The 12,942-nt window shown below is 35.1% G+C and overlaps 3 protein-coding genes across 3 annotated transcripts in view; all 3 read right to left on the bottom strand.

Annotated features, from left to right (window-relative positions):
* Positions 1-12,942, bottom strand: part of LOC129792167 (alkaline phosphatase-like) — a 531,254-nt gene that overhangs the window by 48,304 nt on the left and 470,008 nt on the right. The window lies entirely within an intron of this gene.
* On the bottom strand, positions 468-5,700 carry LOC129792017 (uncharacterized). Its single transcript, XM_055830735.1, has 4 exons — positions 5,515-5,700; positions 2,774-3,028; positions 1,439-2,704; positions 468-1,035 (listed from the first exon to the last, which is right to left on the bottom strand). The coding sequence occupies exons 1-4, from the start codon at positions 5,618-5,620 to the stop codon at positions 860-862; spliced, it is 1,803 nt and encodes a 600-aa protein (XP_055686710.1). The 5' UTR covers positions 5,621-5,700; the 3' UTR covers positions 468-859.
* LOC129792076 (uncharacterized) lies at positions 7,909-11,822 on the bottom strand. Its single transcript, XM_055830800.1, has 3 exons — positions 11,395-11,822; positions 9,463-10,430; positions 7,909-8,885 (listed from the first exon to the last, which is right to left on the bottom strand). The coding sequence occupies exons 2-3, from the start codon at positions 10,428-10,430 to the stop codon at positions 8,183-8,185; spliced, it is 1,671 nt and encodes a 556-aa protein (XP_055686775.1). The 5' UTR covers positions 11,395-11,822; the 3' UTR covers positions 7,909-8,182.

The raw sequence follows: 12,942 nt of genomic DNA, 5'->3' as shown, positions 1-12,942 counted from the left end.
AATTAAGTTTTGTTTTCTTGAATTCTTAGTTTTAACATTCTTTCTTTAATTTTTTAATTTTTTTTTTACAATTTGTTATTTCAAAATATTTAAGAGATGTCTTTTAACAAAAGTTCTTTCAATTTTTCTTACGAAGTTTCTAAAGTCTTCCTTTAACCGAATACATGAGTTTCGTGAACAGAAAAACCGTTTTTGCCATTTTTATGCAATCAAAGTCAATAACAAAAATTCTGAGTAATACTAAATATAGTAAAATGAACAAATCTAGATTCAACAAAAAATATCTGGCGAATTTCAATTTGATGTCAAAAAATGGAAATGAGGAAATAAATGGAGTAAAAGATAGGAAGGAACACCAACTACTATAAATAGCGTAGTGTGGTGTATTATGTAAATTATCAGTATTTTTTTTTGTTGAAAAAATAAACAATCCAAGAAGAAATCAAAGAAAAACATTTTCGTACCTATTACATTCTTGTAAAACTTTATTAATTATTCATTCACTTGTTTATAAAAATCTACAAATTGATTAAAAAGTCAACTAATGGCAGTTTATTAGTAATATCCCAGTTATTTCGAGGAACTCTTAGTTTAAAAAAAACATAAGAGTATACGTTATCAAGAAAACCGATAAAGCTAGAGCATAAAAAGTTTCAATCTTAAGATTTTTTATTTTCAATTTTTTACTTACTCCGTTAATTTAATGAGTTCCTAAATCGTTTGTCGGAAGCAATTTATTTTTTTAATCCTTTATCAAAATTGATATTTTTTGTAATCATTAATTTCGAATGATATGGTTATATAAAGGTCAAATAAATGGGTTTTCCTTTGATTAATTTTTTTGTACTCAGCTCTCGTATCAGTAGTCACAGTATTCTCCTTCAAGACAGCCGTAGTCGGAAGAGCACATTTCTCCACCGTATTCATTACAATATGAATCCTGGTTCATATAGCCGCATTCAGATGCTGATGAACACTGATAGGAAGAACAGTACTGTGGGCAGTAGCCTCGTTTCATTTGGCAGCCTGAGCAGTCTACAAAAGAACATCTGATCAAGATTGGTTCAAAACAACTAAAGCTTCTATCCTTGACAATTTTAGAACTTTGGACGGAACTTAGATTGCATTCATTCCTTTCCCAGCTGGGGAGCTCCCAGTAAGTGTAGACTTGCAGCTCTTATTCTGTTACTGGCCGCATTTTGCAAAGTTTGTTTTTGGAACTTACTGCTTAAATGAGCAGTAACTCATCAATTGAAATTGTTTGTAAACTGCTAACTAAGAAATAAAACTACTGCTAGCGTAGCAGCAAGAAAAGCGAAGCTACTTATTCAAATATTATTCCCTGAGCTTTTCCCACAAATTGGAAAGAATGAACGCAGCCCTAAGTCTTCGTAACCGAAATTCTTGGTCTGTCAAGGCTGATAATTTAAGTAGGTACCATGCATAGTTCTGTAGCTACAGTGATTGCAGGGACGAGTTCTCATTGGAGGAACAACCATAACAGGTGGTTGGTAGACTGGCCGAGATGGACGAAGGTACATCACTTGCCGATCACACATGGGCGAGCAAACTTGCTTCCTGCGATGGAAGCACTTCCATGAACTATCTTGCTGCGGTTTACATATACGTGGTGAGACAATTGTGCAACATTTGTCTTCTTCATGGACAGGAGGTCTTGGTTCTACAGGCGGTGTTGGTTTAGGGGGTTGAGGAATTACAGTCTCAGTGTGCTTTCCATCAGTACCAGTTACAACGCGAGTTTCCCCTTCTTGTGTATACAAGTGAACGATAACATGATTTGTGCTGTTGGCATTTACATTAGACGTTACATTGATTGGATTGTGGTTATTGATGGAATTAGAGAGAGGATTTGAGCTTGAGAAATGTTCATTAGTATGAGGATACGTCGGAAACGTTGGGTAAACACAGGTCTGATTTTGATTTTGATTAACACACGTCTGCCTGACGCAGCCTTGTGGTGTGTAAGTTGTGCCTTCTGGACAACCTAATTCAACTGGACTTTTAATAACATCAACAATATCCTTCCTGCACTCATTATTGATGAGAATAAATCCCATAGGACACTGTTCAATTGGCCGTTCTACTTGGATTAGTTTATCTTTGCACAAACCATCAATTAGTTCGTATTCTGGGGGACATTTCAAAGTTGGAGAAATTGGGGGTAAGGGTTGAACAGGAGGTGTTTCAGGAATTGGTTGTACAGGTGGAGCAATTGGTTGTACAGGTGGAACAATTGGTTGTACAGGTGGAACATAAGGTGGTACAGGTGGAACATAAGGTGGTACAGGTGGACCACAAGGTTGTACAGGTTGAACAGGAAATGATTGTACAGGAAATGATTGTACAGGAAATGATTGTACAGGAATTGATGGTACAGGATTTGTCAAACAAGGATTATTTCGCTGAACTCCAAAAATAGAAACGGCGTTTGGATAGGCACATGGTGGATTAACAGTTTGACCATAATTCCACCCACCCGTTTGTGTCTGACAAACGGGATGGCACATTCCACCAGAAAACTGATATCCTGTTGGACATTGAGGAATATTCTGTACACACGTTGCTCCATTAAAGGTGTATCCAGTAGGACAAATCTGTTGTGGCACTGATGGGGGTGGTGGGGGTGGCAGGATAGGTGGAGTAGGTGGCAACACAGGCCCCTGAGGTGGATAGCACAAGTTTCCTAAATGAAGAAAATTTTTTTAGGTCATGCTGAAATTATTGTTGTGGCCGGTTGAGACAATTTGCATACCACTCAAAGTATAGCCTTCAGGGCAGACATAGGAAGCAGTAGTTTGACTCGAAGTTGTGCGTACACATTGATTATTTTGCATGGTATATCCACTAGGGCAACCAATAAGTTTCTCCGCAGTTATAGTCCTTACTGTTGAACTAATGCACTGATTGTTAGATAATGCAAATCCAGCAGGGCATTTTAAAGTAACAGGAGCAACGATGGTTGTTGTACAACTAGAACCGCCATAACCGCCTGTACATATAGGCCTACCTATGGTTCAGTTATTTAAAGAAAAAAGAATAAATTTATCACATTAATACTTTGTTATGAAAGAATATTCTGTATTTTGATTTAATTTCGAAAATCTCCGGTTGTAAATAATTGATTTAAAAAATTCAGATTCTTTAAGATCCATTCATCCTCTTTCAAATAGGTGGTGGATTCTTAAACATTCTGAACAATGATTTCAACGTCCACACAAAATCTAGAATCTTTAGCATAGAAGCTACTTGCATAACTTTTTAATCCTAGTAAGATTCAGCAAATAAAATATTCGATTTAGATTACCTCAATCAGAAGTTGTGTGATGAAATTAAATAATTTGATCAAATTCAACACTAAATGATTTGCTTATTAATGAGGATATGAATTAATTTAACCGAGATATGCGCAAATAGTCTGACTTTAAAATTGTATAGTAAAGTTAATTCTCTTGTTTCGAACAAGAAATTTTAACAAATTTTCTTGAATTGAATACATTTAACGCGTGGGAAGATTGACTTTTCTTTTTTACAATTTTTATGCACTCAAAGTTAAAAAGTAAAAGTCAATCATAACGCGTCCAGTTATAAGAGTTGGTATCCCACAACGTGTAGAAGTTTGTTTATGCGTTGTAGTGCGATTTGTGAGCAGAATTAGTAGGCAAAGTTGTTTTTTTTTGTGAAATTGAGCAATTTGATGGATAAAAATGGTCATATCTCTGGTTCTATAACACCTACAGAAATTTATTGACCAGTTTTGGAAAGGTCTTGAAATAAACTATAATCTGACATATATTTCGATACATTTCAAGGTGACCTCTAGAACACAAAATGGCGGCTATTTGTTTTACTGAAACAGTTTTTGGCATTTTTTGCCCTAAAAGAATGGTTTTACAGGGTTCTAATGTTCTAGAAAGTTATAGTGAATTGCAAAACCTTTAATTTGATACCAAGTTCAGAAAAATCGGACAAGCCGTTCAAGAGATATGGCTATTAGAACTTTTCAAATTCAAGAATTTTTCAAATGGCTATATCTTCTAAACGGCGACATAGATTTTCTTCATTTTTGGACTGGTGCAAGATTATTAGTCCTGCTACAACATATCAAAATTTAAAAGATTTGCCTAATGGGGATTCGGAGATATTGCCCCTTAAAGTTAGGCAATTTTTGTTTTTGATTTTAGCGCCTCTTGCGGATGTTTTTGGAACTTGAAATGTTCTAGACAGTTGTAGGGCTTCTTGAAACCTTTCATTTGATACCAAGATGGTCAAAATCGGTCAAGCCGTTCTCGAGTTATATCGAAAAAACACTTTTTACTTTGGGCCGCCATATTTGCTAAACCGCTTGACCGATTTTCAAGTATGAATTATCGATAAAAATATCTCACTGAGCTCTACAACATACTAAAATTTCAGACCTCTAGCTGTAAGGGAAGTGGTTGATGGTAGTTCAAAATGGCGGACGGCGGCCATCTTGGATTTTGAAAATGCGAAAAAATGAAATTTTACACCCACATTTCTATAGAAAACTTCAAACCGGAAGTCTCTATCTTCTACCATTCTCGAGTTATAAGACAAAGTATGGACCACCGGCAGGCCGGCAGGCCGGCAGGCCGGCCGGATCAAAAATTTTCCACCACCAGTTTTGGAATGTAGGTTGTCTGAAACGTGCTCATACCAAGTTTGAGCCCGATCTGAGGTGGTCGGAAAATCCGACGATTACAATACTTGGTGTTGGCCACGAAGTGGAACACCAACTAATTGTCGAGAGTTATCTACCTAATAATTATAGGAATTATAGTAATAATAGGCCAATTTAAAATAAGAAATTAATTTTAATACTCAATCACTGATGATTCGCACAGTTCTTTTTAGTTAACTTATTAAGAATTCAATCAATTTTTTAAAGATTTTTTTCTTCATTAAATGAAGCAATTGTTGGAAGAAAAAGGGAACAAAAATCGAATTTTTAGTCGGAAAAGTAAAAAATTTTCTTTTTCGCCGCCACGACAATGAATACAAAAGAAAAGCTTAATGTCCATGTAGAAATTCGTTTGGTTACGTGGTTTAAATTGAAATCATTTAACACATTCAAGAAGAAAGTAAATTGTCCGAAACATTAGTAATAAAGAAAAGTAAAGAGGGATACTCTACCCCGGAAAATCGTTACTTTTTGTGAATTTTGAATTAATTTTAACCAGGAAAATGGATTGAATGTGAAATTAATGCTTAAAAATCGATTAAGATTGGTAGGAGACTCGAGAAATTTTTCCTAAATGTTTAACGAACATTTTGAGATTTGAACACGCCCTTGTAAAATTATTGAAACCAATTTTCCGATTGAAAATCCAACTTTTTTCTCATCTCTATCGTTGGAAATAAACAAAATGAAGTTTTAAGAAAATATGAAATTTTTTCAATATTTAAAAACTTTTAAATATCTGTTCTATTTCTCAAAATCAAATAGTCACACCCGGAATTTTGACAAATTCTAACCTTGTATGCCCGTATAAGTATTATTTGGGGTATTTTGAACGACAGTTTGGGGGAAAACCACTTCACAGAAAAGGCACAAAATTGCCAGAGTCCACTTAATCTTCATTTTAGCACCAACACCGCACTTATTCCACTTGAAAATTCTTTTTCCAACCGATCAGGTCCCGGTCCAATTTGAGACTGAACTAAAATTTTGGATGATCATCGAATATAATGTTCTGTGAATATTATCTTTCCTTAAAAATTCGTGATATTACGTATGAAAGGGTCAAATAAGTGTCAAGATCCCGTTTTTCTTAAAACATTCCCACAAAGTCTTATCTATATATATTAATTTGTAATTATCACACAAAAAATTGGCGTTATGCCCTCTGAAGTTATATTCGTAAATAAATTAAAATAAAGTTCATTATCATGGAGTGTTAGCTACACATAATATTGGGTTTCCCGGTTTTTTTACACTATAAAGGGTCAAAATTCTGGGCATATTTTGGAAATAAATTATTATGTACCTACACTATATACTTACTATGTACATATGTTTGTAAAATTATAATTTTGCAAATATTTGGACTTGTGTTGTTGTGCTTGATTTTCTTTCCGGAGTTTTTGTCGTTGTGGGTTAAAATAAAAATGGTTTCCTAATTTTCTTGATGACTCTTTAAATTAGAATCTAAATTAGTTTGAAAATTTTTAATTTACGTAAAAATTTCAAGAGAAGTAGAAAGTTCTAGGGAAAACATGAGAGATTGGCACTAATTTTGTACATTTTCCAACGAAACTTTGGAAAAAGCTTTTTCATAAATTTTGAAAGAAATAAGTTCAATTTCATTTATTTTTCAAGAAATCTCTAAGGTCAAAATATCAAATGGGATAATTTTAGAATTTTTTCGATTGCGAAACTCATTAACTTCAAGAAAGACTAAGAAATTTCACAAAAAATGTTTACATATTTATTATTTTTATTTCACGCACTTGCGAACAAGTTACGCAATTTTCTAATCTGTAGAAGAGCAATAAAATAAAAATATCTAGGGGAGACCGGGGTAAAAATAGTCAATTTGCATAAATCCTTATCTGCAGGATTCCCCAAGGACAAGAAAATTTCCTCGATAGGTCATTCTTATAGGAAATTTCCTGGCCTACAACTTTGTCTCAGACCACTTTTCTCTATCTCCCCGGGAAATATGAGTTTTCGAGCTTTTCCTAAACCCTTCCGCTTCTGACTATTTTTAAACGCGGCGGGTAAATATAGTCACCAGTTGGCTAAATAAAGTCGGTCGAATTTTCCGACATTTCCAAAGATTTTCCAACTGAGAGATTGATAGTAGTTGATAGCTAAACTTCTCACCTTTTGATCCGCGACAAGGAATTTCACTTTTATACGCACTAAAACAGAGAATTTTGCGATTTTCTCAATCACGTCATTTTGCAACAAATGGATGGAAAATATGCCAAAAATTTCGATCTCCCATATGATTTACATGGGATGACTAGATCTACCCCAAGGGGTATGTTTTGATTCAAAAAATTGTAGAGAAAAATCATTAAAAGTTATTGAAGAATACACCTTGGCAATGTTTTCTGTAGTAACCCAGCTAGTGAGAAAAATTATCAGATTGGAAAATTGCTGAAGGAAAACTTCGGAAAACGCGTTTTTCTCAATACGCAAAAGTTTGGGAAATGGGCCAAAAATCTATTTTCATTTTTAACTCCTAAAGTACTGATCGGATAACCTCCAAATTACTGTCAAAAATTATAGGTTGGTAAGGCTTTGCACCCTAATTTTTTTCCGATTTTTCCGATTTATATTTTGGGAGAAATTGGCATTTGAAAATTCCAAAATGACTATTTTTACCCCGGTCTCCCCTATACGGTTATTTAATCGTCTAATTATGGAATTTCAAACCAAAACCATATTTTTTTTTGGAAAATGGGAATTTCTCTGAAATACTTTTGATAAGATTTTTTTTTCGTACGGAAAATATGGCGATTGAGCGAATTAATAACTCTTTCTTGGGAGAATTAATGAAATTCATCACAAATTCTTTATCTCACTCTTACGAATTTTAGTTTGTTTCTTCTTTGAAATTCGCTCCAGTTTACTTAACCCATTAAAGACCAACGTGTAGTTTTCAAAGCAAAAAAATTATGGATGATCCTTTTCTGGGTGTCCGTTAAATGCAGGTTAAAGGTCAAAACAGGTTAATCCTAGAGTTGAATAAATCGGGAATAAGTCTGTAAAATTCTATAAAAATAGTTAGGAGATCTAGGAAAAATCTGACTAACCTTTCGACTTTCTAATGTCACGTAGAATCAGAACCTCTGAAGAAACAAATTATTTATCAAATAAATTAAAAAATTGAGCACAGAATTAAAAAAAAAATAAAACAATTTTTCTCTTGTTTTCTTTATTTTATAATAGTTACATTTTATGAGAACGAAATGTAAATTATAAAAAACTGAACACACTGAAACCCGGAAAATAGTTTTTTTTTCTTATATAATTTTACATTGAAGAACTGTTAAACTTTTTAAGTCTAACAGGTTTAGGTATGATCTCTGCCTTAACCATTAAACTTATTTTCGTATATCAATGAGGGTAAGGGTTAAAGGACGTATGTGGGATTCAACGGGTTACATTAAAACTTGAACACTTTTTGTCTTTCTAAAACAAATCATCGTAGTCATCGTTACCACGTTCTCCAGAATGGATATCATCATCCCACGGAATTTCCGTGTTCTTCTGTGTCTTTTGCTTCACGCTGTGAGAGTGCATTCGTCTTGGAGAATGATGATTGTAGTGATAGTAGTATGGATCGTAGTCGTACATCGGGCGATAGAACATTTGCTCTTCGTCATCCCTGTAGTGGGGAAACTTACCTGCAGGTCTCGTAGCATAGGGGTTACCCCTCAAATCTTCCTCAGTGCAGTTCCTGATTGTTATGGTATTGTCATCCCCAATGATTTTACATTTCTGTACTGGCATGTCGAATTCATCTTCATTGATGTCGGTTTCGTTGAAGTGACCCTCAATGAAGCCCTCCTCTTCAGCATCTTCAGGTAGGCCACCACCTTCTGACTCTACTTCCCACATAGGTGGTCTAGGTTGAGGACGATAGTGTGGATAGTGTGGACGGTGTGGTGCAAATCCCCATGCTGGGTCAATGTACTCATGTCCGTAGCACCCATAGCCGCAGTCAACGTCGTAACCATCGTAGCATGTTCCAGTTAGCCAGCAAGGTGGTTCGTGGTAGTAATATGGTCGCAGTACAGGACCTCGGCGATACATTTGCCCATATTCAAAACCATCGTCGTAGCAGCCGTGACATTCGGGACCATGTCCTCCGTAGTAGCCATCGTATCCGTATCTGGAATATTAAATAAAATTCAAACATGCATTACTGCCTTTAGTCATCTTAACAGATTTGTGAGCTTTAAGCTGCGATTGGCGCTTTTCTTCATTTGCGTAAAAGTTTTATATCGAAATGTGTACAAATCAATCAAGGTTAATATGTTTTTAATACCTGTCTAATGGCCTTATTTGATTCCTTAATACTTTGTAAGACTGTAGTCAAATCTCTTTCGACAAACTATAAGATGTTTAGGTAGTTACGATCAATACAACAGGCATATAACAAAATAACTCATGCTTGTTTTATGAAACTATGTATAACTGGGCATCTGGACTATGTTAAAGCACGTTTCAGTTTCATTCTGTTATCTTGTTAGTACGGGATATTAAGGTTATTGAGTAAGATAAAACAGATTAAAGTTTTATAGTTTTTCATAAGAGTTTTCAGGCTACTATTCAGATATTTTCCCTTAATTACTTAGAACAGAGGGTCAGTCTTGTTCTGAGTCTGTATTTTCTTAGACTATTCAAGTTTAAAGAAAGCAGACTAGATTAAAGTAATTGCAATATATTTTGCTTGAAACTACTCTTACCCGTAGTGATCGTAGCATCCTTCACAGAAGGACTCTCTGTGTCCACCGCAATTCACATATGGCCACTGTCGTTGATGCACACATCGTGGTCTTGGTTGGGGAACATAGGCAACCCTTTCCTCGCATGAACCTGAACTTGAGCACCTTCTTCGGGGTACAGCATGAATGAGTCTTGACTTGCATTGTGAACCACAGGTACGACGCCTCTTATGGTGGCATCGATAACCTTCAGACGAGGCATGGCAGGACTTGGGTCGAACAGACAGGCAACAGTCGCCCTTCTGAGAGTATCCTAGTCCGTATTTACCTCCAGTACGTGATGAATTGGTGTAGATGTGGATGTTATTGACATGCGTTGCATTAACATTGGTTGGTACGTTAACAACATTCGTATTGTTGATGTAGTTGTTTAGCTTGATGACTGTTGTGATGTTCCTTCCTGGGACAATGGGTGTATCAATTCGATTATCCGGACTCCCATTTGTGCCCTGAATAACGACGGATTTGTACTCGTTGGAGCACAATTGTTGGCATCCAGTCTGGCAGTTGAGGTTTGTTTGGCAATTCCCGAGACAGCTGTTGTACTCCGTTGCACAACCCTGATTGGGTTGATAGGATACTTGCTGCACAGGTATAGGGCACTGTGGGCAGAGGGCTATGCAGGTCGCATTATTTTGGCATCCAATTACGCACAATCTATAATCTTCGCAGTTGGTGTTGTACGCAACAGGAACGTACTGCAACTGCGGTTGTTGCTGTAACATTTGCTGCTGTGCAAATGGACAGACAACTTGACGCTTCTTTCTTCGTTCTTTGCGCTCTTCAACGCACTTCATGTACTGCTCGTATTCGGTTTCCTCACATTTTGGCTCATTCTCTTCGACTTCTTTGCAAAGCTCCGGCGGTGCTGCCTCAATTAGGGCCACCAGCGTTGCTGATATCACTAATCCTATCACCAAAGTGCGCATCTAATGGGGATAGAACAACAACAAAAGCAATCAAGCTATTTCCTTATCTCAACATCAATCATTCTATGCACAAGTAAAGTGCACCAATCGAATTTTTAGCGTGATACGCAAGGAAGCTTAATGGGAAATTAGGTCACACTATTCATGCGATAGGTGTACAAACCTTACACATTTATGATTGGGGAAGTGAAAATGGTTACTGGGCACATGGTGTGATAAAATGTGCGTACATTTTATTGGGTTGGTCATTGAAATTTATCTTCTCAAGAAATTCATGATAAGAAATCAAATGAAAGAACATAATTAAAGATCGGCTTATTTCAATACCAGAACCACCAACATTTTTTGTTTCAAAACTTCACAACGTCTTATCGAAATTCTCCTTTGTAAGACAATGTCTTTTCATTAATTCAGGAAATTTTTTTTTGTAATTGATGAGAGGTAATCAAGTACAAGGAATTGATAGTGAGTCTGGAGGGCCAGTTTTCGAAATCCACTCAGATGATTTATGTGCTTTTATAGTTGTTACTCTGCAGATACTGGGAATGTTTTACTGTAACTGGGTGTTTCCACTTATCAGTACACTGATGAATTTTTTTTTGCTGTGATAAAAATTACGCAACTTGATCATTTTTTTCTAGAAATTTCCTTTGTTGAAAGTCCTTAAAAGTTAAACCGGAGAGCCAAAAGGTTTCTTTGAATTTTCCGCAATATCCTTATGTTGGTTTTACCGGTTTTACTAAACATGAATCCCTTTCTTTTTCACTTTAACGGAATTTTCTTTACTAAACCTGTATCCTTAATTACGGTTTTTAATAAAATAATTGTAGGTAGATTCAATCCAGAAAAAAGGAGATCATCTTCACATTCTCAAAAACTTTGGACTTTTTTTTAAAAAGATTTTCATCTATCACTTCTAGGCTGTACTAAGAAATCCTTATCATTTTCTGAGAAACGATCTTACCTTTGCGAATGCCACGAAAGTACTGGTTTAGACGGTTAAGTCTGCTTCAATAAAGAGACTCGCATTCTTTGCCAATGATAAGAGATCCATTTGATAGTACGTGACACAGGTGCGTAAAACCTTCTTTACAAATTACCCTTCTTAGATTTTCTTTTAATAAATTCGACAATTTTGTGACAAAAATTTAAGAAAATTCAAAGCAAAAAAGGATCCTTTTGCTCCATTCTATCCTTTTATCGACTTTAGATCAGCAAAAACGTTAAAATAACCAAATGTCGTTAGAAAAACGCATAAATTTTGAATACTGCAACGCTTAGAAAAGGTTTGTGAATTTTTTTCTGATACGCACAAAATTCGCGCTGATAAAACGCACGGCGATATGATATGGAACAATGCCGGGCTGGGACAAATATTTCTGTATCAGATCCCTAAAATAGATTTTGTATTAATAATTCAAGAAAACCCACGGGAAATTAATTAATCTAGAAAGTCAAGTCAACCTCTTTAACTTATCTTACAGGTAAAAGTAATAACTTCTTTGTCCTTCCAGCAGCTATTCCGTCATGTCAAAAGTTCTTTATTTGTTCTGGTAGTTGATACAAGATCTTTTTTTTTTCAATAGATTACGGCAACATTGTCATTTCATACAATATTACACACTGTCCAATTCTCAATCATTTGACCCATAAATACCGTCTGTGTACTTCACATATTATTTGATAAATACAACGAATGCTATCGCGCGCATACCCCGAAAGAAAAAAGTCAAAATTTACTCTTCACGCGGGAAACGCAATTCTTCCTTATATACTGCAAATTCTCTCTAGACAAAAAAGAATGAGGTAAATGACACCAAATTGCGGAATTTCAAAATATTTTATAAGTACAAACAATATTTATGAGAGATTATACTATATTTGTATACATATATACAATTTAATGTGATAGCGCATGAGTTCGGCCGCATTTATCACTCATTCATTCACGAATCGCCAGATTATAAATTACAATGGGGGGAATTGTTTCATGAGAAGTTGATAAGGAGGACGTGAAGTGAAAAATCTCATTCTTGCTCAACGATTTTTATTATTTAAAAAATACTTGAGGCATGCGCGCTTGTTGAGGAAATGCTTTGTGTCAGAAGATGTCGCTGAAAGTAATTTAGAAAGGAAAACTCTTTGAGGTGTACTTGCTAAGCATAGGGTGTTCCAGTATAAATGCAGATTTTTTAAAAATTATTTTCTTAAATTCTTCATAAATATTATTTTACATTCTGAAAACAAGAACGCATTTATCAGTAAGAAGTCAATGAATTTATGCTAAAAATAAGGCTATTAATTAAATTATTTAAAATGCGAAATTGTAAAACGTTAAAAAAAGGTTAAACGATAAAAAATAAGGTGAAGCCAGAAGAGTCAGATTTTTTTCTGAGGTGTCAAAAGAAATTATTAAAAGGTTTAAACTGAATTAAACTTATATGAAAAAAATCTAAAGAGGATATTTTTAAACATTACAATCAAAAATCAAAACTTAAGAAAATAAACGTCA

This window comes from Lutzomyia longipalpis, chromosome 1, assembly GCF_024334085.1.
Source record: "Lutzomyia longipalpis isolate SR_M1_2022 chromosome 1, ASM2433408v1".
NCBI classification, from domain to species: Eukaryota; Metazoa; Arthropoda; class Insecta; order Diptera; family Psychodidae; genus Lutzomyia; species Lutzomyia longipalpis.
Note: the sequence above shows the minus strand (reverse complement) of the source record. Positions and strands in the feature narration are given on the sequence as shown.

Excerpts from the sequence above, each read along its gene's own strand:
- LOC129792017 (XM_055830735.1), bottom strand. The coding sequence starts at position 5,620 with ATGAAGATTAAGTGGACTCTGGCAATTTTGTGCCTTTTCTGTGAAGTG. Across the intron at positions 2,705-2,773 it reads TGAAGGCTATACTTTGAGTG|GAAACTTGTGCTATCCACCT; the intron begins GTATGCAAATTG and ends TTCTTCATTTAG. Across the intron at positions 1,036-1,438 it reads TAGCTACAGAACTATGCATG|ACTGCTCAGGCTGCCAAATG; the intron begins GTACCTACTTAA and ends GTTCTTTTGTAG.
- LOC129792076 (XM_055830800.1), bottom strand. The coding sequence starts at position 10,430 with ATGCGCACTTTGGTGATAGGATTAGTGATATCAGCAACGCTGGTGGCC. Across the intron at positions 8,886-9,462 it reads GGATGCTACGATCACTACGG|ATACGGATACGATGGCTACT; the intron begins GTAAGAGTAGTT and ends TTAATATTCCAG.